The 27488-nt window shown below is 41.5% G+C and overlaps 1 protein-coding gene and 1 pseudogene across 1 annotated transcript; one reads left to right on the top strand and one right to left on the bottom strand.

Annotated features, from left to right (window-relative positions):
- Positions 1–218: 218 nt before the first annotated feature.
- On the bottom strand, positions 219–27488 carry LOC117485347 (oocyte zinc finger protein XlCOF7.1-like). Its single transcript, XM_034133859.1, has 7 exons — positions 27021–27488; positions 14691–15164; positions 14181–14462; positions 4227–5453; positions 2353–3408; positions 1597–1622; positions 219–1329 (listed from the first exon to the last, which is right to left on the bottom strand). Exons 1-7 carry the CDS (start codon positions 27169–27171, stop codon positions 703–705), a joined length of 3843 nt encoding a protein of 1280 aa, XP_033989750.1. The 5' UTR covers positions 27172–27488; the 3' UTR covers positions 219–702.
- Positions 24823–25192, top strand: LOC117485340 (annotated as a pseudogene).

The raw sequence follows: 27488 nt of genomic DNA, 5'->3' as shown, positions 1-27488 counted from the left end.
TGCAGTGGGCAATGGGCATGCATAACACGGCGCTACAGTTCACGAGCCCGTGCCCCCCCCCCCCCAGTTGTACAGACCGACGGGTTAATAATGGATTTTGACGGAAATGTTAAGATCCTGTCTGTCAAAATTACGGGCAGCGAAAAAGTCTAGCGCAACCTCTGCTTCCCTCTGCTGAATAGTGACACCTTTAGTGATAAACTGTATCAGACCTTACACTCTTTCATGTCAGTTTATCAAACATTACATTACATTACATGACATGTCACTTGTTAGACGTTTTTATCCAAAGCGACTTACATACTCAATACTGTGGGCAATCCCCACAGGAGCAATTTAGGGTGAAGTGTCTCAGGGACACAACGACATGCTGACTGCAGTGGGGTTTGAACCCTTGATCCGAACACCAACGCTCTATCCACTGCGCCACACGCCTCCATGTACATTTAGTATATAAGTATAGAGCTTCATGACATATCATGCATTTTACATTGTGGATCCGACAAAATTATATTTGATTATATTAACTTTCGTTTTAATTACATAACCCAATATGGAAACCTCCTCAGTCTCTGGTTGTAAATGTTGCCGGTTCTGGTCCTCCACAGTCCTCTCTTTACTTGGACCAAACATTTTTTATCACAAACAGTCGAGTTATCGCTTTATATACGACTTACTGGGACTTACCCAAAGAGTTTAAACCTAACAATCATCATTGTCCTCAGTCTCAGGTTGTAAATGTCTCTCTGGATCTGAGTTCCTGGCTGGTTCTGGTCCTCCACAGTCCTCTCCATCAGCTTCTGTTTCCAGGTGTTCAGCTGAGCTGCTGGCTGGAGGCTCTGCCTCTCTGTTCTCCTCAGTTTGAGTTTGATGAAGCTGTGGGGACTGACGACCAAAACACCTATGTCTTTCGACATGACTACTCAGGGTGAATCTTTTGTCACAAACACTGCAGCTGTATGGTTTCTCTCCTGTGTGGATTCTCATGTGTTTCTTTAAATGTCCTCTCTGTGTAAAAGATTTTTTACAGACTAAGCAGCTGAATGGTTTCTCTCCTGTGTGGATTCTCATGTGATCATGTAAATGTCCTCTCCGTTTACAAGATCGATTACAGACTGAGCAGCTGAATGCTTTCTCTCCTGCACTACGTCTTGAATCACTGACAGAGTTTTGTTTATTTCTCTGAGAGTTTGAACCTGGTTCTCTGGTCTCCTTCCAATCAGCCCTGTCTTCAGTGTCAGGTTCAGAAGAGTCTCCAGGGTTGTCTTCAGTCTCTGGTTGTAAATGTCTCTCTGGATCTGAGTTCCTGGCTGGTTCTGGTCCTCCACAGTCCTCTCCATCAGCTTCTGTTTCCAGGTGTTCAGTTTGTCTTTGATGAAGCTGAGAGGATGGAGGTTTCTCTTCATCATCTTCACTCTTCACAGGGAGAGGAGTGAATGTGGACTTGGTGATATCAGCCTCCTCCAGCCCTTGAAGCTGCTCTCCCTCCTGACTGCTCCAGAGTTCCTCCTGTTCCTCTTTAATGTGTGGGGGGGGCTCTGGGTCCTCCTGGTCCAGACTGGAGCTCCACTCCTGCTGCTCAGGGGGAACCTCTTCTTTAACCACCACCAGCTGCTGGACGTCTGCAGGAAACAGGAAGCACATATTCAGAGAAACTCTAGAGTATTAGAATTTAAAATCTAACCACAATTAACAATTCATTAACTTTGCAGCCCTTATCCATTCCTTATTTTAAATGCTTGCTGATGGTTTTGCTAAGTTCCGCCCACTTTGTTTATATAGAAGTGCTGGCCTTCTGACAAGTATGTTCATGTGTATGCATTCAGTACTTGGTTGGACTCCTTTAGCATGAATAACTGCATCAATGCGGCGTGGCATGGAGACTATCAGTCTGTGGCACTGCTGAGGTGTGATGAAGCCCAGGTTGCTTCACTTGCGGCCTTCAGCTCGTCTGCATTGTTGGGTCTCGTGTGCTTTATCTTCCTCTCGACAATACATAGAATCTCTACAATAATAATTCTCCAAATTCTGACCTTTTTCTAAAATAAAACAATTTTCAGAAAATCTCTAAATTCTAGCTTTTGCAGAAAACCTCAGAGTTTTGACTTTTTTTTTTAAATCAAAACCGACTTTTCTCCATATCTCAATACATTTTTCTCTAAATTCTTACTTTTTCCCAAAATGCTGACTTTTTCGAAAAGGTGGAATTTTGAGAAAATACATCAGCATGTATTGATTTTAAGAAAAAGTCAAAATGTTGAGGTTTTCTGCAAAGGCCAGAATTTAGAGATTTTCTGAAACATTTTGTATTTTAGAAAAAGGTCAGCATTTCGAGTAAAAAATATTTCTTACAGACTGAGCAGCTGAATGGTTTCTCTCCTGCACTACGTCTTGATTCACTGACAGGGTCTTGTTTATTTATCTGAGAGTTTGAACCTGGTTCTCTGGTCTTCTTCCAATCAGCCCTATCTTCAGTGTCAGGTTCAGAAGAGTCTCCAGGGTTGTCCTCAGTCTCTGGTTGTAAATGTCTTTCTGGATCTGAGTTCCTGGCTGGTTCTGATCCTCCACAGTCCTCTCCATCAGCTTCTGTTTCCAGGTGTTCAGCTGAGCTGCTGGCTGGAGGCTCTGCCTCTCTGTTCTCCTCAGTTTGAGTTTGATGAAGCTGTGAGGACTGACGACCAACACACTTATGTCTTTTGACATGATGACTCCAGGTGAATCTTTTGTCACAAATACTGCAGCTGAATGGTTTCTCTCCCGTGTGTATTCTCATGTGGCCGTTTAAATGTCCTCTCACTGCAAAAGATTTCTTACAAATTGAGCAGATAAATAGTTTTTCTCCTGTGTGGTTTCTCAAGTGCTGCTTTAAAGTTCCACTGTGTTTAAAAGATTTCTTACAGACTGAGCAGCTGAATGGTTTCTCTCCAGCACTACGTCTTGAATCACTGACAGGGTCTTGTTTATTTTTCTGAGAGTTTGAACCTGGTTCTCTGGTCTCCTTCCAATCAGCACTGTCTTCAGTGTCAGGTTCAGAAGAGTCTCCAGGGTTGTCCTCAGTCTCTGGTTGTAAATGTCTCTCTGGATCTGAGTTCCTGGCTGGTTCTGGTCCTCCACAGTCCTCTCCATCAGCTTCTGTTTCCAGGTGTTCAGTTTGTCTTTGATGAAGCTGAGAGGACTGAGGTTTCTCTTCATCATCTTCACTCTTCACAGGGACAGGAGTGAATGTGGACTTGGTGATATCAGCCTCCTCCAGCCCTTGAAGCTGCTCTCCCTCCTGACTGCTCCAGAGTTCCTCCTGCTCCTCTTTAATGTGTGGGGGGGGCTCTGGGTCCTCCTGGTCCAGACTGGAGCTCCACTCCTGCTGCTCAGGGGGAACCTCTTCTTTAACCACCACCAGCTGCTGGACGTCTGCAGGAAACAGGAAGCACATATTCAGAGAAACTCTAGAGTATAAGAATTTAAAATCTAACCACGATTAACAATTAATTAACTTTGCAGCCCTTATCCATTCCTTATTTTAAATGCTTGCTGATGGTTTTGCTAAGTTCCGCCCACTTTGTTTATATAGAAGTGCTGGCCTTCTGACAAGTATGTTAATGTTCCTGCTGTCAGTACTTGGTTGGACCTCCTTTAGCATGAATAACTGCATCAATGTGGCTTGGCATGGAGACTATCAGTCTGTGGCACTGCTGAGGTGTGATGAAGCCCAGGTTGCTTCACTAGCGGCCTTCAGCTCGTCTGCATCGTTGGGTCTCGTGTGCTTTATCTTCCTCTCGACAATACATAGAATCTCTACAATAATAATTCTCCAAATTCTGTCTTTTTTCTAAAATGCTGAATTTTTAAGAAAATCTCAACATCCTGACTTTGTTTTCTCAGAATTCTGACTTTTTTCTGGGAAACTCAGAATAATGACCTTTTTCTAAAATGCAACATTTTTCCGAAAATCTCTCAATACTGGCATTTGCAGAAAACCTCAGAGTTTTGACTTTTTCTTAAAATCAAAACTGACTTTTTTCTCCATATCTCATAATACATTTTTCTCCAAATTATTTTTCCCAAAATGCTGACTTTTTCTAAAAGCAGAATTTTGAGAAAATAAGTAAAAATGAATTGATTTTAAGAAAAAGTCAAAATTCTGAGGTTTTCTGCAAAAGCCAGAATTTAGAGATTTTCGGAAACATTTTAGAAAAAGGTCAGCATTTGGAGCAAAAAGTATTTCTTACAGACTGAGCAGCTGAATGGTTTCTCTCCTGCACTACGTCTTGAATCACTGACAGGGTCTTGTTTATTACTCTGAGAGTTTGAACCTGGTTCTCTGGTCTCCTTCCAATCAGCACTGTCTTCAATCCCAGGTTCAGAAGAGTCTCCAGGGTTGTCCTCAGTCTCTGGTTGTAAATGTCTCTCTAGATCTGAGTTCCTGGCTGGTTCTGGTCCTCCACAGTCCTCTCCATCAGCTTCTGTTTCCAGGTGTTCAGCTGAGCTGCTGGCTGGAGGCTCTGCCTCTCTGTTCTCCTCAGTTTGAGTTTGATAAACCTGTGAGGACTGACGACCAACACACTTATGTCTTTTGACCTTTTGACTCCAGGCGAACTTTTTGTCACAAATACTGCAACTGAATGGTTTCTCTCCTGTGTGTATCCTCATGTGGCCCTTTAAACTGTCTCTCCGTTTAAAAGATGTATCACAGACTAAGCAACTGAATGGTTTCTCTCCTGTGTGGATTCTCATGTGGTCATTTAAACTTCCTCTCACTGCAAAAGATTTCTTACAGACTGAGCAGCTGAATGGTTTCTCTCCTGTGTGGCTTCTCATGTGCAGATTTAAATATCCTTTCCGTGCAAATTTATTCTCACAGACTGAGCAGCTGAATGGTTTCTCTCCTGTGTGGATTTTCATGTGCTCCTTTAAATGTGCTCTCTGTGTAAAAGCTTTCTTACAGACTGAGCAGATGAATGGTTTCTCTCCAGCACTACGTCTTGAATCACTGACAGAGTTTTGTTTATTTCTCTGAGAGTTTGAACCTGGTTCTCTGGTCTCCATCCAATCAGCCCTGCCTTCAGTGTCAGGTTCAGAAGAGTCTCCAGGGTTGTCCTCAGTCTCAGGTTGTAAATGTCTCTCTGGATCTGAGTTCCTGGCTGGTTCTGGTCCTCCACAGTCCTCTCCATCAGCTTCTGTTTCCAGGTGTTCAGTTTGTCTTTGATGAAGCTGAGAGGACTGAGGTTTCTCTTCATCATCTTCACTCTTCACAGGGACAGGAGTGAATGTGGACTTGGTGATATCAGCCTCCTCCAGCCCTTGAAGCTGCTCTCCCTCCTGACTGCTCCAGAGTTCCTCCTGTTCCTCTTTAATGTGTGGAGGGGGCTCTGGGTCCTCCTGGTCCAGACTGGAGCTCCACTCCTGCTGCTCAGGGGGAACCTCTTCTTTAACCACCACCAGCTGCTGGACGTCTGCAGGAAACAGGAAACACATATTCATCAGAATCAGAATCGGTTATATTTACGAAGTAGGAGCATGGAAAGAAGCATCTTAGCAAAACAAAATAAAATACAAATAGGATTATGACAGCTATTTAAAACAAAACTATTTTAAAACTATTAAAACCAATTAACAATATTTAAATGTGACAAATACTATACACTTTATTTAAAGTGGAGAACTGTGCTGATTTAAAAGAGGAAGTGTGCAGAAGAGATGTGCAGCATGTGCAGGATTTACAATGTTAAAAAGAACAAGGTGTTGTTGCCATGATGTGCATTAATGTAATGTTATTATGGGCTGGATAAAAGTCACTGGAAGAGGAAAGACTCCACAGCAGTGACTGGGGAGTCACACAGAGTGATGGGGGCGGGTGGGGCTGCGTTCTTCCTGAAGTCCACAACCATCTCACTGTCTTGAGAGCATTGAGCTCCAGGTTTCAAGATTCAATATTCAGGCTTTATCATCATGTGCTCAGCAGCTACAGTGTTGATATGGTAATGAAAACTGAAGTCACATGCTCCTCCAACAGTGCAACATAATTTGCAAGATGCAAACCAAGCGACAAACTCCGGGGCAGAGCCGTGAAGCCCAAAAGGAAGTGCCACAAACTGCAGTTCATCTATTGGCCAATGGGACCCTCACTATTGCGGTAAGCGTGTTGTCACTTCCGGTTGTTGTTGTCATCTCCGGGTATCCTTTGTGCCTGTTCTGTGCTGATAGCTTATATTATCTTAAATCGATCGTTTTAAAATTCTTGATCACGGCAGCTACCTGACGTTGTAATCACACGTTACTACAGCTTAAGCTCTCACAACTCTCCTTCTCTTAGCGACTAACACCACAGTTGCTTACACTCCTTTTGGGTTTGCTAAACGGTAGCTACTTTAGCTTGATGGCTAGCAATGGCTCTTTCCCCACCCTCGGGTGCTATTTCCTGCTCTACCTGTCTCATGTTTGGTTACTTCCCTTCCTCCTTTACTGGTACCCATACATGTATTAAATGTAGTATAGTTGCTAGGTTGGAGGCGGGAATCATAGACATAGAAGCACGGTTCCGCATTTTAGAAAGTAACTCAGCTTCAGTAAAGCCATGTTAGTCGGTACGGACCGGGAAGAGGTAGCTCCTATTAGCCGTCCCCCGGCAACTCCCGAGCAGCCGGGAGACTGGGTGACTGTTCAGAAGAGGCATTACGCAAAACCCACAGGTCCCCACCAACCCGTTCACGTATCTAACACATTTTCCCAACTCTGCGAGGCACCCGCTGAGAAGCCAACTCTGGTTATTGGTAGCTCTATTATGAGATACGTGAATTTAGAGACCAAAGCCTCCACAGTCACATGCATTCCAGGGGCCAGAGCGGGCGACGTTGAGGCGCATCTTAAACTGCTGGCTAAGAATAAATGTAAATACAGTAGGATTGTTATTCACGTCGGTGGTAATGATGTTAGTTTACGCCAATCAGAATGCACCAAAGTTAATGGTTAATAGTTCGGTGTGTAGATATGCAAAAGCAATGTCGGACACCGTCATTTTCTCTGGTCCCCTCCCCAATCTGATCAATGACGACATGTATAGCCGCATGTCATCATTTCAGTGCTGGTTGTCTAGGTGGTGCCCAGCAAACGATGTGGCTTTCGTAAAGAATTGGACAGCCTTCTGGGGAGAACCTGGTCTGATTAAGAGAGACGGCATTCATCCTACTTTGGAAGGGGAATATCTCATTTCGGCAAACATTTCAGGGCTTTGTGGACTTAATCCATGACAAACTGGAGTTGAGACCAGGAGGCGGAGTCGCAGTCTTACACACTTCTCTGCGCTCTCTTCTGGGCAGTCACTCATAGGAATCCCGAACCCAATAAAATACCCAATATTAACGGTGTGTGTGTCTGCCCAAGGAAAATTCAAAGTAAAACCTAATAGGTGTCATACATAATAATCTAATCAAAGTAAATGTAACAACTACTACAGTGCAACAAAACAGGAAGATTAAATGTGGTCTGTTAAATATAAGATCTCTAGCATCTAAAGCAATATTGGTAAATGATTTAATATCAGATTATAATATTGATATATGCTGTCTCACTGAAACTTGGTTGAGACATGAAGAATATGTCAGCATAAATGAGGCCACTCCACCCAGCCATATCAATATTTCGCAGGTCTCCCTTGAAAAAGAGATCGTTGATCTCAATGGGATTTTTCACCTGGTTAAATAAAGGCTACAAACAAACAATACTCATATTGCTCGAGGCACAGGCCGAGGAGGTGGAGTTGCAGCCATCTTTGACTCAAGTTTACCAAAATTACATTATACCTCCTTTGAAAGCCTTGTTTTTAGTCTTACGCATCCGACCTGGAAAACATTGCAGCCAATCGTATTTGTTACAGTGTACCGTGCACCAGGTCCTTATTCAGAATTATTATCAGAATTCTCTGAGTTTTTATCAACGTTGGTACTTAAAACAGATAAAGTAATTATCGTAGGTGACTTTAATATTCATGTTGACGACGATAAAAATAGCCTTACTGTTGCATTTAACTCTGTATTAGATTCTATTGGTTTCCATCAGAGTGTAAATAAACCAACCCACTGTTATAATCACACTCTCAACCTTGTTCTGATTTATGGTATTGAAATTGAGCAACTATTAGTCGAACCGCATAATCCTGCTTTATCCGAAAAAAAATAGTAACTTTTGAAGTACTGTTACTAGATTACAAACCATTAGTCAAAAGTTCCTGCAGCAGAAATCTATCCGTTAGTGCTATAGCCACATTTAAGGAAGAGATTCCATCAATACTTAACTCGATAGCTTGTCTGCATGTAAGGGAGGAAACTTATACAAAATGTACACCACCCCAAATTGATCTTGTTGTTGATAGTGCTACAGATGCGCTGCGACCTATTTCTAATCTTCCGTTCCTCTCAAACATTCTTGAGAAAGCAGTCGCAAAACAGTTGTGTGATTACTTAAAAAACAATGATTTATTTGAAAATGTTCAGTCTGGCTTTAGAACACATCATAGCACAGAAACCGCTCTGGTTAAAGTCACAAATGACCTTCTAATAGCCTGAAGGACTTGTCTCTATTCTTGTCTTGCTCGATCTCAGTGCTGCATTTGATACTATCGACCATGACATCTTATTGCAAAGACTAGAGCACTTAGTTGGCATACAGGGAACTGCTTTAGGCTGGTTTAGGTCCGATCTATCTGAACACTCTCAGTTTGTACGTGTCAACGATGAATCTTCCATGCAAACCAAAGTTAGCCATGGAGTGCCACAGGGCTCAGTGCTTGGACCCATTTTGTTCACATTATATATGCTTCCGCTAGGCAATATTATAAGGAATCATTCTGTACATTTTCATTGTTATGCGGATGATACTCAACTATATTTATCCATCAAGCCTGATGAAACCAATCATCTAAATACAATTCAAGACTGCCTCAAGGACTTAAAAACGTGGAAGACTTTAAACTTGTTTATGTTAAACACGGCCAAAACTGAAGTTATTGTACTCGGCCCAAAGGCTCTACGAAAACAAACTATCTAAAGATATATAACTATGGATGGCATTAATTTGGCCTCCAGTGAGACTGTAAGGAATCTTGGTGTCATATTTGATCAGGATTTATCCTTTAACGCCCACATAAAATCAATCTCAAGGACCGCCTTTTTTCATCTACGTAACATTGCAAAAATCAGGCATATCTTGCCTCAAAACGATGCAGAGAAACTAGTCCATGCATTTGTAACTTCAAGGCTGGATTATTGTAACTCTTTATTATCAGGGTGTACCAAGAAGTCAGTGAAGTCTCTTCAGCTGATTCAAAATGCTGCAGCTCGTGTACTAACCAGAGTTAGGAAAAGGGACCACATTACTCCTGTTCTGGCTGCCTTACACTGGCTCCCTAGAGAACACAGGATAGCATTTAAAATTCTTCTTCTCACCTACAAAGCCCTTAATGGGCAGGCGCCATCTTACCTTAAAGAACTCATTATACCCTACTGTCCTACTAGGGCATTGCGTTCCTAGAATGCAGGGTTGTTGGTTGTTCCTAGAGTCTCTAAAAGTACAATGGGAGCCAGAGCCTTTTCTTATCAAGCTCCACTTTTGTGGAATCAGCTTCCAGTTTGTGTTCGGGCGGCAGACACCCTATCCGTTTTTAAGAGTGCGCTTAAGACCTTCCTTTTTGATAAAGCTTATAGTTAGGGCTGATTAGATTCAGCCCCTAGTTTTGCTGCTATAGGCTTAGACTGTCGGGGGACACCTTACTTCTTCCTTCTCTCTGTCTGTACCTGTGTACTCTCATGTTCCCAATAACCCAGCTTCCCCCACATTTCTTTTTGGTGTCTATCTACGCTGGGATCCTGAGTTGTGGCTGATCCTGAGTCCTGATCTGAGTCCTGGATTTTGAGTCGTGGCTGAACCTGTCTCTGTGGTCCTGCCTGACTTTCATCATACTACTTCCCTGATAGATCCCACAGGATTGTTGACATCCTCGTGGATTCATCTTATTATTATAGACACATGCATTTCCAAACATGTGGTCTACCTATGTTGTAAATAAATTATCTTTTCGATTTACACACGGCATCTATTGCACGTCTGTCCGTCCTGGGAGAGGGATCCCTCCTCTGTTGCTCTCCCTGAGGTTTCTCCCATGTTCCCTTTAAACTGTGGGGTTTTTCCTTTTTTTTAAGTTTTTCCTTGTACGATGTGAGGGTCTAAGGACAGAGAGTGTCGTATTGTCATACTGATATTCTGTACAAACTGTGAAGTCCACTGAGACAAATGTAACATTTGTGATATTGGGCTATATAAATAAACTGATTGATTGATTGATTTATTGATTGATTGATAGGGGATGGATGCAAAAAGGAGCAATTTCCATAAACCCCCATGTCAAAATGCCCAACTTTCCAGCAGAAATAAACATGTTGCTAGACTGGATCCAAAAAAACATATTCTGGATATAGTTAGATTCCACCTTCAAGACAATAGTTCGGGGAGTGAATTTTTTTATAACTCACCCCTTTTAGTTACAGTACAAGTCAAAGGTTTGGACACACCTATTAATTCAATGGTTTGTGTTTATTTAAAATGTGTTCTACTTTATAGATCAATACTGAAGACATCATAACTATGAAAGAACACATATGGAATTATCTAGCTAACAAAAAAATCCAGAATATGATTTTTATTTCAGATTCTTCAAAGTATCCCCGTTTTGCCTTGATGACAGCTTTGCACACTCTGGGCTTCTCTCAGTCACCTTCATGAGGTCGTCGAATGGTTTTCAATTAACACGTGGGCCTCGTCAAGAGTACATTTGTTGAATTACTTGCCTTCTTAATGTGTTTGAGACCATCCGTTGTGTTGTGCAGAGGTAGGGTTAGTGCACAGTGGAAAGCCCTATTTGACTACTTTTGTAATCCATATTATGGCAAGAACCACTCAACTCAGTAAAGAGAAACGACCGTCCATCCTCACTTTAAGAAATGAAGGCCAGTCGATCTGGAAAATGTCAAGAACTTTTAATGTATCCTCAAGTTCAGTCGCAAAAACCATCAAACGCTATGACCTTGCGACGTTGCTTTCTTACAGTGCAGACCTTTCTGCTTGCTCTTGCCTCTGCTTACTTTTTTATGCTGATTTTCCTATTTTTCTTTTCTGAAAACTTCGAGCAGCGGATCCTGGACATTAACTCATCACTGGGACAGTTATTCTTCGTAAAAAGACGGAGGGTTTCAGCCATATTTCAATATTTTTACGACGACCTCAGTTTTACAGTAGCATGGCCTAGCAACAGCTAAAGCCTGCAGGAAGACATCTTATGGGAACTTTGCTTCTTTTGAATATGTGGCCCTTCAGCTGAAATGCTCCTCTCGAGCTCTGTTCCTAAATATCTATAGACCACCCAAAAACTGCGCAAGCTTTTTGATGACCTTACTGAACTGCTGTCTATAGTGTGTATTGACTGCGACCGTCTAGTCATTGTTGGGGATTTTTTTAAATGTTCAAAAAGAGGTAACCACAAAACGATATTTAACTGAAAATACTAGGGATATGTTTACTCAGAATGTTTCTTCCACACTTGCCCCTGCTAACATTTTAGTAAATGAGCTAGTAGATCATTTTAATTCAACAATTACAATTGTTATAGATGCTATTGGTCCCACCAAGGTAAAGGAAGTGACTGGAAAGAAAATATCTCCATGGAGAAAGGCCATGACCGTGAGAACAGCCAAAAGAGAGTGTCGGAAAGCTGAACGCAGGTGGCGAAAAACAAATCTCCAGGTTCATTTTGAAATCTATAAAGAGAGACTTGGCTTTTATAATTTGGAATTGAAAATTGCCCGACAGTCTTTCTTTTCTGACATCATTTCCAAAAACAAAAACAATGCACGTGCCTTGTTTGCTACCGTCGACAGACTAACTAACCCCCCAGTGTCAGTAGCCTCTGAACTTCTATCCACCAGGGCGTGCAATGATTTTGCCTCCTTCTTCACTGACAAATTTCAGAAAATTAGACAAGCAGTCAGTGCCTCTGTATCAGGTACAGCAGATGTCCCTGTATCCACTTAAAATCAATTCAAACACCATGACACAATTCCGTCTGATTAATGATAAAGACCTATAGGACATTATACAACATCTAAAATCCTCCTCCTGCTGCCTTGATATTATTATTAACAGGATTTTTCAAAAATGTTTTTCATTGCATGGCCTCAGAACTCCTTCATATAGTAAATAAGTCTCTTCACTCAGGTTTTTTTCCACAGGCCCTGCAAACTGCAGTCATTAAACCGCTCTTAAAAAAGAATAATCTAGATGCTTCAGTAATGAACAATTACAGGCCAATATCAAACCTGCCATTTCTAGGTAAATCATTGAAAAAGTTGTTTTTCAACAGCTGGGTAATTTCTTGAATTCAAATCACTGTTTCGATGTGTTCCAGTCAGGATTTCGTCCAAACCACAGCACTGAGACTGCTCTTGTAAAGGTCTTCAATGACATCCACTTAAACACAGACAGTGGCAGAACTTCAGTGTTAGTATTATTAGATCTCAGTGCTGCGATTGACACTGTTGACCACAACATATTACTAGACCGACTGGAAAACTGGGTGGGACTTTCGGAAACAGTTCTAAACTGGTTTGAATCCTACTTAAAGGACAGAAACAACTTTGTTTCTATAGGTAAATACACATCTGAGTTGACAAATATGACATGTGGGGTTCCTCAAGGCTCCATCCTGGGGCCTCTTCTCTTTAACATCTACATGCTACCACTGGCTCAGATAATTAAAAACAACAAAATAAGTTACCATAGCTATGCGGATGACACCCACATTTACATAACCATTTCACCAGGAGATTATGCTCCAATTCAAACACTGAGTAAGTGCATTGAACAAATCAATGGCTGGATGTGTCAGAACTTTCTCCAATTAAACAAAGATAAAACTGAGGTAATGGTTTTCGGACTTAGATAACAGATAAAGCCAGACATCTAGGTGTAGTCATGGACTCTGACCTGAGTTTCAACAGTCAAATTAAAACAGTTACTAAATCAGCCTACTATCACCTAAAGAACATATCTAGGATTAAAAGACCAATGTCACAGCAGGATTTGGAAAAACTTGTCCATGCTTTTATCTTCAGTATACTCGACTACTGCACTAAAAAATCTATTAGAAAGCTGCAGCTAATTCAGAACGCCGCTGCTCGAGTCCTCACTGACACTGAGAAAGTGGATCACATCAGTCCAGTTCTGAAGTCTTTACACCGGCTTCCTGTGTGTCTAAGATTTCAAAACACTGCTGCTGGTTTATAAAGCATTGAATGGTTTAGGCCCAAAATATATTTATGACCTACTGCTAAATGATGAACCATTCAGATTTCTCAGGTCTTCTGCTCTGCTTGCTGTCCCCAGAGTCAGAACCAAACATGGAGAAGTTCAGTTATTATGCTCCAAATATCTGGAACGAACTCCCAGAAACCTGCAGGTCCGCTGCAACTCTTACTACTTTTAAATCCAGGCTGAAGACTTTTCTTTTTGCCGCTGCTTTTAATTGAACTGTTCATATCTCACACTGCACTGTAACTTTTATCCATGTATTTTTTCTTTTAATGTTTATTTTATTATCTTTGGTTTTTAATGACTGTTTTTAAATGCCATTTTCTTAATGACATTTTTGTAAAGCACTTTGAATTGCCTTGTGTTCTCTAACATCTCTAACTGGTCGACCAATCACAACGGAGCAGGCCAGCTAACCATTCAGACCAGACTGGGCTCTGGTTTCAGACAGAGGGTGAAACGAGGCAGTATGACAAAAATAAAGAGCTTTTTCAACATTAAAGCATGGAGACATGTCCCAGTGAAGACAACATACTAATACTAACCTGAAAATGAACAGAATATGTCATCCTTTTCGTTGTCCTCAGTCTCAGGTTGTAAATGTCTCTCTGGATCTGAGTTCCTGGCTGGTTCTGGTCCTCCACAGTCCTCTCCATCAGCTTCTGTTTCCATGTGTTCAGCTGAGCTGCTGGCTGGAGGCTCTGCCTCTCTGTTCTCCTCAGTTTGATGAAGCTGTGAGGACTGACGACCAACACACTTGTGTCTTTTGACCTTTTGACTCCGGTTGAACTTTTTGTCACAAACACTGCAGCTGAATGGTTTCTCTCCTGTGTGGATTCTCATGTGGTCCTTTAAACTTCCTCTCACTGCAAAAGATTTCTTACAAATTGAGCAGATGAATGGTTTCTCTCCTGTGTGGTTTCTCAAGTGGTCCTTTAAAGTTCCACTGTGTTTAAAAGATTTCTTACAAATTGAGCAGCTGAATGGTTTCTCTTCTGTGTGGCTTCTCATGTGCAGATTTAAATATCCTTTCCGTGCAAATGTTTTCTCACAGACTGAGCAGTTGAATGGTTTCTCTCCTGTGTGTATTACCATGTGCATATTTAAAAGTCCTCTCCCTGCAAAAGTTTTCGTACAGACTGAGCAGCTGAATGGTTTCTCTCCTGTGTGTATTGCAATGTGTCGATTTAAACTTCCTCTCCCTGCAAACTTTTTCTCACAGACTGAGCAGCTGTATGGTTTCTCTCCTGTGTGGATTTTCATGTGCTCCTTTAAATGTCTTCCTTGTTTAAAAGATTTCTTACAGACTGAGCAGCTGAATGGTCTCTCTCCTGCACTACGTCTTGAATCACTGACAGGGTCTTGTTTATTTCTCTGAGAGTTTGAACCTGGTTCTCTGGTCTTCTTCCAATCAGCACTGTCTTCAGTGTCAGGTTCAGAAGAGTCTCCCGGGTTGTCCTCAGTCTCTGGTTGTAAATGTCTCTCTGGATCTGAGTTCCTGGCTGGTTCTGGTCCTCCACAGTCCTCTCCATCAGCTTCTGTTTCCAGGTGTTCAGTTTGTCTTTGATGAAGCTGAGAGGACTGAGGTTTCTCTTCATCATCTTCACTCTTCACAGGGACAGGAGTGAATGTGGACTTGGTGATATCAGCCTCCTCAAGCCCTTGAAGCTGCTCTCCCTCCTGACTGCTCCAGAGTTCCTCCTGTTCCTCTTTAATGTGTGGGGGGGGCTCTGGGTCCTCCTGGTCCAGACTGGAGCTCCACTCCTGCTGCTCAGGGGGAACCTCTTCTTTAACCACCACCAGCTGCTGGACGTCTGCAGGAAACAGGAAACACATATTCATCAGAATCAGAATCGGTTATATTTACCAAGTAGGTTTACACATAACGAGGAATTTGCTTTAGTATATGTGGAGCACGGAAAGAAACATCTTAGCAAAACAAAATAAAATACAAATAGGATTATGACAGCTATTTAAAACAAAACTATTTTAAAACTATTAAAGCTCCCATGTCATGCTTTTCCGGTTATTACCCGTCCCCTTGTGTGTTATGAAGGTTTTTATGCATGTAAACGGTGTGCAGAGTCAAAACCCTCAAAGTACACCCTGTAGCGAGTAAAACTCTAACACAGAAAATACCTCCCCAAAACGCCTCGTTGGAGATACGTCACTGCCCATTTGAGTCTTCCATTTAGTTCCGGGTACGGCCTGATGTCATGCGGTACCCGGAACGAAATGGACCAATCCCGAAGAGCTATGGCCACACCCAGCGGCGCTGGCCGCACCCTCTGCCAGCCTAACATTTACTGTTGGAAGCTCTGGTTCAGTTCACAATCGATCCAGTCATGCCAATGCCAAGGACCTGTTTCCTGAAATGTGAGGAGAAATCTGAGCTGTTTGTCCTACCGACGGAAGAACCACGACGAAGTCAGTGGTTGAAATTTCTTTTTAACACTGTTCCTTCAGAGGTTCGAAGAACCGGCATTTCACAGACGAAAGCTTCCAAAACATTGCCCAGTTTGAGGCCGGATATGCACAGCTTGTTTGGACCATTTGGAGCAGGGGAAGATTCGGGTACACAACCTGTAAGTTTGCATTGTTATTTGTGTATTTATCAAACAAGGTATCTACCACGACTGTTTAAATGTGTAAACCGGACTCCTAAGTCATTGACATAGTGCTAACTGGGCTAACTAAGTTGCTAGCGTTTCCATATATCAACTCCAATATTAGCAGATCGCCTTACATACATGTTCCACATAGCTGGATAATGTCTGCATTCACACACGAAATAGTCATAGACTCCTGGTGATTTACCGTTCGGTCAGTCGCGAAACGTAACTACATTATAGCTGGCGTAGCGTGTATGCTACCGAGCTAACTGACGGAGCTAGACCTTAGTTTGGTCGGAAAAACATTTTTGTTATGCTACGTTGCTAGCGTTTAAATATATCAACTACAATGTCAGCAGATGGCCTTACATGTTTGTCATGGCAGGAGAATGTCTGCAGTCACACACACGGAATACTCATACAGTATACTCCGGGTGATTTACCGTACATTGTGACAGTACATGTACATACTGCATGTATAGCTAATGAGGCTAGCTATACATGTTAGCGCAAAACAATGTATTCATGCAAGTTACAATGTATGACCGAACGTAGCAGAATACCCGTATAATATTGCAATTATAAACACGTTATTGCTAGCCTAATATGAACCACTAGCTTTTGTTCATAGTAGTTTTATTACTCTCCATTATAGTTGCCATTCCTCCAAGCTAACGTTCATATCGTGTTAGCTACCAAGGTAAACAAAGCTAGGTTAGCATATTAGCAGGCAAGCTGTTCATTAGATAGATGGATTAGATAGATCCACACTCCTACCACAACTACTACTAACGAATCTAAAACAACCAAGTTTCTCTAATATTTTGTGATTTGCATTTGATTTCGTCCAGCCAGATCCTGGCGGACAATACATGACGGGGACGGGACTACTACTACTACTGAGGCCTCGTGCTAAAAGGCACCGGCTGCGCCCAGGCAAGATGCGGGGAGGAATGGATGATATACCGTGTGTATATATATATATATTTATGTTCATTTTGTACATTTCTAAAAATAAAGTTTAATGGAAATACTTAGTAGGCCTATCCTTTCTTCCCTGAATTATTTGCTCCTATAACATATCATTCATATATAGCAAACCATGATTTGATTTCTCATCAAACAGTAGTAGTTTATTACAGGTAAAAATAACTTACTCTTTGTTATGACCGGCTCGTAGGCCACAACGGAAAGGCAAGGAGACATACACAAGTTTACAAAACCACGGCACATTTATTGTGGTAAATGCAGACATAGGTGGTCGGGGAGAGAATCGCCGAGCCGCTGGGCCGCTGGGATTAATAGCACCTCGGCTACGGAGGTGTCCGTGATCGCGCTGATTAGCCTCTTCAGCTCCACCCCACCGTAAGACCTGCAACACACCTGCACAAAGGCCCTGGGGCCGTGGGGCCGTCACACTCTTCTATAACAACAGTTGTAGGTACAGTTCGGTTAGTTAGCGTATAAAATATACGGCTGTACCGACGCCATTATTACACTGATGTTCCCCGAAAAAAGCGGGCGGAGCCTCTCTGGTGGTTGACTAATCAGAACAGAGTGGCCGAGCTGACCAATCGGAGCACACTAGGCTCACAGGGAGGGGGGGGCAAGAGCTCCAACGAGTCGTTTAGTGGAGAGAGTGAATACTGCTGAATACACATACTTTACAGAGATGCTGTATGCGAAACCAATGTGAGTTTGGAAAATTGCACAGTATAAATCTATTTTAGTATACCTCAACAATGGAATTATGATCAGTGGAAATGGCCATGACATGGGACCTTTAAAACCAATTAACAATATTTAAATGTGACAAATACTATACACTTTATTTAAAGTGGAGAACTGTGCTGATTTAAAAGAGGAAGTGTGCAGAAGAGATGTGCAGCATGTGCAGGATTTACAATGTTAAAAAGAACAAGGTGTTGTTGCCATGATGTGCATTAATGTAATGTTATTATGGGGTGGATAAAAGTCACTGGAAGAGGAAAGACTCCACAGCAGTGACTGGGGAGTCACACAGAGTGATGGGGGCGGGTGGGGCTGCGTTCTTCTTGAAGTCCACAACCATCTCACTGTCTTGAGAGCATTGAGCTCCAGGTTTCAAGATTCAATATTCAGGCTTTATCATCATGTGCTCAGCAGCTACAGTGTTGATATGGTAATGAAAACTGAAGCCACAGGTTCCTCCAACAGAGCAACATGAATATATATAGGACATAAACAGATAAAACAGATGAAATAGTGCAAAATAATCTTTTGATTTATTTTACAGTTTTCCCCTCAAAAAATTACTTTTTTTTTTTTTCTTTTAAATTGTATTTCATAATGACAGGAAATCCTATTCAAATTACAAGAATAAACGGTTTATTGAAATGTGTCATTTATTTTAAGAAAATAAAAACTGTATAAATGGAATACATTATACATCTGTTTTTTAGCCGTTTTAAAGTGCACCTATCATATCATCTTTAGGCATGTATTATGGGTCTCAGATATATACAAATATATAAAAACATGTCTATGATGTGTTTTGCTCAAAATACAAACAGATGAATGCACTTTAGACATCCCTCATATCCCTCTATTCCAGCTGTTAGAGAAACGCAGATTTTGGGTTCTTAGCTTGAAAAATAAAAGAGGAGGCAGAGCTAATGCCTGATCAGAATTCTCCCGGAGATAAAGTTAAATTCTGCTGTGATAAAACTCCATCCTGTTCTAAACCACATCAAGGATTATTTCTGAAACAGTATGGAGCTCAAATGCTTTTTCTCTTGCAGGTTTATCACAAGGTGAGTTCCTTTTTTTATTTCCTGCTTTTTAAACACATGTGCTCTCCAGTACAGGTTAGCTCTGAGTGTTAGCGAGGCTTGCTAATGTAAACACAGACCATATTACGTCCAAAACACGTCAGGCCTTGTTTCTGATAGCAACTCTCTGTGGGTCCACCATCTGAAATGACGTCATATCGGCAGCAAATCTGTATCCGCTCGTTGTACCCCCGTTTTAAAAGATTTGGGTAAGGAGGAAAAGAGAGAGGTTTTTATTTTCTGACACTGCGTGAATTCCCCGACACACCGGGGACACATCTTTATGTATAAAAAACATTAAAAAGTGCACTTTGCATGATAGGTCCCCTTTAAATGTGAATTTAACAAAACTAACCGTACAAATAAATGATTTTCTGAATTATCTGCATTTTCTGTAATTTTACAAAAAAATACTTTTGTTATGGCTATATATCACTGTCAAATACATAAAAAATACTGTTAATAATCATTTAAAAAATATATAATTGCAAGAAAATATATGGTGTATGTTATATATATGTTATATATATATATGGTATAATTTTGCTCAGTTTAAACACTACTTTAAAGGGGACCTATCATGCAAAATGCACTTTTGTACGTCTTTTATACATGAATATTTGTCCCCGGTGTTCCAGGGAACTCACCAAGTGTCAGAAAACACAACCCTCTCTCTTTTCCTCCATACCCAAATCTCTAAAAAAGGGGCTGCAACGGAGCTGATACAGATTTTAATTTCTCTGACGTTAGAAAAGGGGTGCTCCGCCTATATGGGCAACTCTCCACCTATCAGGGGAATGGGGGGTTGGGCCACGGCCACTGCCGCTCGAAAGCGCTGGAGACGCTGTCGTACATATGCCAGGCCTGTAAGTGGCGCTGTAGTCTGCCACAAAAGCAGCGAAGCAGACTTCCCGCGCATGGTTGCCATGGTTGCCCTTCTGTTTATTCTCCGCTGTGGACGCTCTGGCTCTTTTTCTCCATCCCCGAGGCAAGAGTTTGCTCCTGCTGCTGTAATTCAATGCAATCCCTCCCCGAGGCAAGCGCTGTAATTCATTACATTGACGATTTTAAACAAAACTTAACCCTCTCAACTTGCAAGATAACATTATATCTTACCTTTAAATAACTACATCACGTTTTTCAGTGTCAACACAAACTGCAGAAAACGTTAGCTGCTAACTGTTGTTAGCTAAAGCCCCTGACACACCAACCCGATTTTGGGAGTCAGAGGCCGTCAGGCATTTGCGGCGCCCTACTCAGGTTGGTGTGTCCCGCACCGTTGTCTCTTTACGGCAAATGTTCACACCTCCCACGGCCTCCCATGACTGATTCAACTTGTTGAATCGGTAGACAGTTGGCCAAAGAAAGTTGGACAAAGAAATCACTCTGATTGGATGTTCAGCTTAGCGAATCAGTGCATGAGAAGCGAAGCGGAAGTGAGGGACCAAACAAACGATTAAGAAGGCACAAACAGACGGCTAATCTTTTTCATTCTGTCTGCCCCTCTATTCTTTCTCCCATTATCCTCCACAATCTGCCTAGAAGTATTTTAACGTTGTAGCTCTTCAAGATGGTCATTTTAAAATGTGTTAAAAATATACTGTTAGTAGTTAAACCAATAATAATGTACGGCTGCAACTGACAGCTATGTAGGCACATTTTTATTTTTTATTAACACTGTGTGATTAAAAGAATAAACACAAATAGCAGGATAGGCAATACAAAACTTTATTTCGTACCTTGATACTACAGCCATTGATAACACAGCATTAGACATATTTCATTTAACTCCAGCTCTCGACACGGGAAAGCCCCCTGAGCTTCTCGCTGTCGTATCCATGTTTTCACCCATTTAGTGCGGTTTCTCCTGATTTTTTGCTTACGCTTCTTAATCTCTGCAGCAGCAAGCAACACTCCAATTGCTGATAACGCCAGTACCGTACGATACATGTTTTCGATCGACGAGAGAGAGTGAAAATGGAACCCAGACGCTATTTGTTGTTTGTTTATATCACGCAGTCTGTTGTTCTTCTCTCGGTGTATAACGCAGTCTGTCTTCCGGTTGTTGCCTCTTTTGAATGACGAATACACACTACCGCTGCCTGCTGGTAAGGACAGTTATTGCCACTAGTCGACTGAAGTCTTTGCGGTGTGTTCGTAGGCGGGCGGCGTAGCCGACACAGGCGACGTAAAAGTCGGGACGCCTTCGGTACGCGTTCTTTGGTCTCAGGATGGTGTGTAGCGGCCTTAATTCTCTCCGGTAGTCCACCAGCAGATGACAAACACCCACCTCTCCGCCTCTTCCAAGGGACGAGGGGACCGTGCGGCAGAGTTTCAGTTAGATTTTGTTTCGCCGGTCAACATGTCTGTTAAAGTTTCAATCTTCCGGACAAAATTAGAAAAGTGCCGGTCAAAGGTCTTTGTTATTTATTGAGCTTTAAAACAAATGAATAACGACTCTATATAATCATATAAGAATAAAACACGGAGGACGGAGCCTCTCTTTTCCCCCCCTTCTTCTGAGAGCCCAGCAGCTGATCTTTGAGCTGCAGCTCATTTGCATTAAAGCTACGTCACAGAATCAGCCCTTGCAAAAACAGGGCTGGAAAAGAGCAAATAGAGCGAAATGAGGCATGGCTAAAATGCATGATCTGTTTGGTATTTTGAAAAAAAAACTTCACAGACATGTTTTATATAGGTATGGCCCTACAATATATTTTTAAAATATAGCATGATAGGTCCACTTTAAGATAAGATAGGACTGTATTCCTCCCGAAGGAAATTGTTGTGCGTTACAAAAATATAATTGATAAACTGAAAAACACAAGTATTGACTATCCGATTATATAAAAAAAACTACATTTTAGAAGAAGAAGAAGATATACTTTATTAATCCCTCGGAGGGAAATGTCTTTCCACACTCTGTTGTGTTTACACACATTACATACACAGGGAGGATATACAAGCACTAACAGACAGAGTTCGGTGCGTTCACAACCCAAGTAAAATTGACCTGAGAATGTCTTTCAACACAAGAAAAAGCTGTGTCAATTTTTGACATTATTTAGCTTTTCACAGATGATCAGAGACGTGAAGCTACCGCAAAGTGCCTTGTGCAGCTAACAAAGAGTGTATTCTCGTAGCGATTGCTACAACTGCACCATGTTTGTTAGGAAAGTAGCTTTTAGAAATGTATCAATAGACTAAAATATGTGACTTTAACTCAATATTTAAAAAACAGAGTGATAGGCGCACAGTATGCAAAAAACATTATGAGTTTTACTCTAAGTGAAAAATGAAAGGATCTAGAAGTTAAATAACATTAGCATCTTCCCCTAGGCCTTATCACACTAGCATAAGCCCATAACGTTGAACATGCTAACAAGCACTAACAGCCAGACTCTGAATATCAAAACCTTGTTAGCAGTTACTGCTACCACTATGCTAAATTGTTAGTAGCATTGCAATTACAGTAACACAAACAACCAATGTTGTCCTTTTAGACGTCTAATAATATCCAACTATTCAAATCCATCCTATTGAAAGAATAGGCCTTCACCAAAGCATGTTGACAAAGTGAAATACTTTTACAATCCAAGTCAATTAACTTAAATATGTATTGTGATAATGTCCCACACAGCTAGTTGGTTACAACAATCTACAGTGATGTCACAGGGATTTCAGGCAGCAGGTAGTTGAAGGTTAAGTACCTAAATTCACTTGTTAATCCATTTGCTATGGCTACAACTGCCTCATGGAAGTTTTCTTTTCTGTTTGTTTAATATAGGAATGCATCTTTGTCTATCACACTTTGCTTCTGTAGATCTCCCATCTGACTTTATTGTGAGCTTGTGTTTTCAAAAAGTAAATTGAGCATGTTTTATGAGACTGAACAGTCTCATAGGGTATTGGACTCTCTTAAAACCCAGGTAGGTGCAGAATAGGTTTCTCAAAAATAAAGCAATCAGGAAGGCAGTACTATGCATGACTACAAATGATAGTAAACTATATGTACACGTTGATTAATACCTACTTAACTTGTACTTGGGACAGGACTGCAAAGTACAGATGGGATATTCCTGATCATAATCAAACTTATATAAATGTGCACCAACATTAGTTATCAGTGTTCTCTATTCTCAATTTAAAAGAATGAACTGACAATAAAGAAGTCTTATAACATATTTTGCTTGTGTCTTTGGTAGGCCTTCAGGGTTTGTTTGATTATTTATCAACTAGTTACATTGTCATTTTGTAAATTAAGAAAATCCAATCCAAATAATTAAACTATTTTATTGCAATGTAAATAGTTTGCACCCCATTTATTTACTTTTAAATTAATCTTTATGGTGTGGTGTTACCAATTCTTAAAATAATACAAGGATTGGAGCAGCCAGCAAACGATAAAAGACTTCTGTGTTGATAAAAATAAAATAAAATAAAGCTTAAAGGCTTTTCAGGAAAATCGATTTGCAGTCAATCAGAGACGAGACTTCTGCTGCATGCATCCAGGCACGCAGAGACCATGCAGAAACACGCAGGAGTTGAAGAGCATTAGAAGTACCAGAGTGCAGGAATACTCTGTTTCAGTAAAAGTCCTGTATTCAAAATGTTACTCAAGTAAAAGTAGAAAAGTATTCTCATCAAAATATAGTGAAAGTAACGACAGTAAAAGTAGTGATTGTGCAGATTGGTCCATTTCAGAATAATATATATGATATGTTTTATAATGATTGATCATGAAAGTGTTCTCAAAGCTGGTAAAGGTGCAGCTAGTTTGAATGACTTTGTATACTGCAGGGTAGCTTGTGGATTTACTCCAGGTGGAACTACAGTCTGTTCTATTTCCTCCTTACTGACTGCCAGAGGCAGTGTTTAGCACTGGATATCTTCTGTCTCGCGCATGTGCAGGTCACGTATGGCCCCGGAAGGCATAAGTTCCGGTGTTGTCAACGAGTGCAGTCCTTTTTCATCTTCTCGCTGCACAGGTTACTACTTTATGAGTAGAAGCCAAGCTAGCATATTCAAATTTCGATTATTCAAGCTCATCACTACCTGTAGCCTTGTGATCGTCTCGATTGGAGCTGCGGGCTAAAACGCTCGCCCTCCAAAGGCTGCGACGAGCTGTCCCCCTCCCTAAAGAGCGGAGTACATATGCCAGGCCTGTAAGTGGCGCTGTAGTCTGCCACAAAAGCAGCGAAGAAGACTTCCCGCGCATAGTTACCATGGTTACCCTTCTGTTTATTCTGCGCTGTGGCTTTCTTTCTCCCTCCCCGAGGCAAGCGTTTGCTCCCGCTGCTTTAATTCAATGCAACCCCTCCCCGTCGAGGCAAGCACTGTAATTCTCTCCGGTTAGTCCACCAGCAGATGACAAACACCCACCTCTCCGCCTCTTCCAAGGAACGAGGGGACCGTGCGGCAGAGTTTCAGTTTCAGTTACTTTCGCCAGTCAAGATGTCCGTTAAAGTTTAAATCTTCCGGACAAAATTATAAAAGTGCCGGTCAAAGGTCTTCTTTGTTATTTATTGAGCTTTAAAACAAATGAATAACGACTCTATATAATAAAACACGGAGGACGGAGATCTCTTTTTCTCCCCCTCTTCTGACTTGATCAGAGCACAGCTCCCCTCTCCTGCAGGGGGGCGTGGTCAGCTGCAGCTCACAGAATCAGCCCCCTGCAAAAACAGGGTTGGAGAACAGCAAATAGAGCGAAATGAGGCATGGCTAAAATCATGATCTGTTTGGTATTTTGAAAACAGAAACGTATAAATATACCTTATATAGGTATGGCCCTACAATATATCATTTAAATATAGCATGATAGGTCCACTTTAAAGGATATCAAAATTCATAAAATTGACTCTGGTATTGACCTACTCATCGGGACAAATTCTCCTAAGGTATTGGAACCTTGGGAGCTGGTCAATAGCCAAGGAGAAGGACCGTATGCTATGAAGACCCTACTGGGGTGGGTCTATGGTCCCCTAAGAGGAAGCAACGACAGCAGATATTCTAACAGCAGCACCCACACGTGTTTTCAAACAGACAAAATGCGGAAGGTTCCGGAGAAGGTTTGTCACCCGCACAGCCGGAAAGCTGCTTACCTGGCACGAGAAGAAATCAGACTGAAAAAGGAAGAGAGACAGGATAAAGACAAAGCTACACGTCGGAGCTGCATCGGTGAGAAGCTGTTGTGGTTTCAGGAACATTTGGATCCAGAAAAGACTGCGTTCACCAAAAAGGATGCCTGTGACATCGTTGATAAGTTTGAACCTGAACTTGAGCAGATTGAGCTGATGAACGGCATCAAAGGTCGACAGGGTCGTCGTCGTCAAACAGACCATGGAGCGAGAGCAGGAGCAGTATGAGGTCGGGTTTGAGATCCCAGACATCATAAATGCAAAAAAAGTGGACTGGTGACCTGAAGAAACCTCCGAATAACCAATAACAAAGATATGTCTGCTCCAAGAGGCTGAGACATAAAGTACCACAAAGACTGGTTACCCTTAAAATAAGGGAGAAGAGAATAAACTGAAATACCAACACACAGAACACACCATTTTTATTTTTCATAGCTCCTTTTATTATTTATTGGTAATTGTTTTTTTTGTTTCATACTAAAGCCAATTAGGGGCCGGTGTGTAGGAGCCATTTTATGGGTGTTGTTGGTGTCTCAGTTTATTTAAGTTATATGTATAGTGCAATATTATTTTTGAACACTTGGTGGCGGGGTTTAGCTGCACCGGGTGTATAAAAGAGGTCATAGGTGACAGCAGGACGAGGACACAGAAGGAAGAGAGCATACTGATTCCACCAGCCCGGTAGATGCTCACCACAACCATTAAACTGTACAATTAAACCTTGGTATGTAAAACGCTAAATAAACATCATTATGAACTGCACCAAAGGACCGGAAAGTCATCTGTTTGTGTCTGCGTCTGGATCACTCTCCAGCCCTCCTGTGAAGTAATGGCAAAAGGATATAGGACATTGGAAGAATAAAATTGCCATTACAATTCTTATTGTAAGCTTTCTTTGCTAATTATAAATCTTCATTTAATAAATACATTCTTAGTCGACTCAACCAAAACACTCATTTTGAGTTATTCTTTCTTAAATAATTCAGGAATCATTGCTTGTAATAAGCATTTCTTTCTAGTTTCAAGGCCCATTACGGTATTTCAGTAGCTAGATTTAATTAATTATTTATATTAAGAATTCCAGCCAAGCAAATTTGTCTCACCCCATTGGCAGATTTGTGTTGCTTGATAAAGGAACATCTGACTTGATTCAAGAATATTTTTGCTTGTTTTTGGAAGGGCTGTTTTTGCAGTGTGGTCATTTTAAACTGCTTTAAACTTCTACTTGTATTTTTGTTGTGTTGTGTGTTGTGTAACCACACCACAGTTGTCTCAATGGCAATGTGAAAAGGGAATAGACAGCTCTCGGCAATGAATAAATATATATGAAATGTCATTTCATCAGATTCTTAAATTGAGAAGTTGTTTGATGGTTTATTTCTTAAAATAAGAAAAAAATTAATCTGTTCCATGCCGGGAAACCAATGCTGTAACTTGTTACTGGTTAATTCTAGCTCAATATAAGATAGCATTTTTTAATAAACAAAAGTAAGATATATTTTCTCAAAGTAAGAATACTTTTCTTAAACAAAACATTCTTAACAAGATAATTTGACTTTTTAGACGAAAAATAATAATTGTTTCCCAGAAACAAGTTTTTTTCACTTTCTTAAATTACTTTGTTGCAGTGTACTCTCTCTCCTCTCAATCAGTGATCGGGGGTGTCACTCCCAGCTAAATCTATCACTCCTTCTCTATTCCCACAAGCCTATCATAGTGCATTGCTAACCCTTTAAATCTGCTCTCTCCCCTCCTGACAGCTGTCATTTCAGGAGACTGGACGCAGCCCTCCTCCACCCCTTCCATCCCCCAAATCCAGGGTCAAGCTTAAACCAGTCCTCTCCAGACCTCCATCAATCTATTCATGCCTTCACCACCACCAGTGTCTAGACCCCAGGGGGGGCTTCATCGGTTCGGTTTCCCCCCCCCGAATGATATTCCAGCAAAACGGGGTCTAATCGGCCAACACCATTACATTCATCCGTGTATACCCGGCAATACATATATATTGTTACATCAAAACAGTCTCTCCTGATTGAAATTACAATAAACCCTGAAGTGATACTCACATTTATCAGTTATTAAAGTAAGTTAAACCCAATACTCACATTTATCAGTTACTCCTGACGTGCTGCTTTCTCTCTGAGACCGGACCGACATTTTCTTTGTTTCCTCGTCACCGGCGCGCATTGCATCCTGGGATACGGTGGGCTGCGAGGAAGAGGACTCTTCAAATCCGGGAAAAGAAGAAGGCCGCATTCCAACCCGCCCCTCCCCCCTCTCTTCTGTCTGTCCGCAGAATCAGAAGTCCTTTATTGGTCCCACAGAGGGACATTAACATGGTTACAGCAACAGTGGAGATAGATGCTGCTCCCAGACCGTAGTGGAGGAATGCAGGGGAGGACTCTCTGCAGTCTTCCCGGACTGAAGCACCAGGCTTCGGCTTCAATAACCCACTCTGAAATGAGGCAGACAGGCAGGCTGTTCCTTGGGAGGCCGCTGTGTTTCCTCAGGACTTTGTTATTCAGCTAACTGGAGACAGACTGATCACTGCTGCTACTCCCGCTCTCTTCCGG

The sequence above is a fragment of the Trematomus bernacchii genome, unplaced genomic scaffold, assembly GCF_902827165.1.
Source record: "Trematomus bernacchii unplaced genomic scaffold, fTreBer1.1, whole genome shotgun sequence".
Classification (NCBI taxonomy): domain Eukaryota; kingdom Metazoa; phylum Chordata; class Actinopteri; order Perciformes; family Nototheniidae; genus Trematomus; species Trematomus bernacchii.
The sequence above is the reverse complement of the archived record's forward strand: the minus strand, read 5'-3'. Positions and strand labels throughout refer to the sequence as shown.

Coding starts and splice junctions, on each gene's coding strand:
- LOC117485347 (XM_034133859.1), bottom strand. CDS start 27,171: ATGCGGCCTTCTTCTTTTCCCGGATTTGAAGAGTCCTCTTCCTCGCAG. Junction 5,454..14,180: donor GGACCACATGAGAATCCACA/CAGGAGAGAAAC, acceptor TCCTGTTTCCTG/CAGACGTCCAGCAGCTGGTG. Junction 1,623..2,352: donor ACCATTCAGCTGCTCAGTCT/GTAAGAAATATT, acceptor TGTTTCCTGCAG/ACGTCCAGCAGCTGGTGGTG.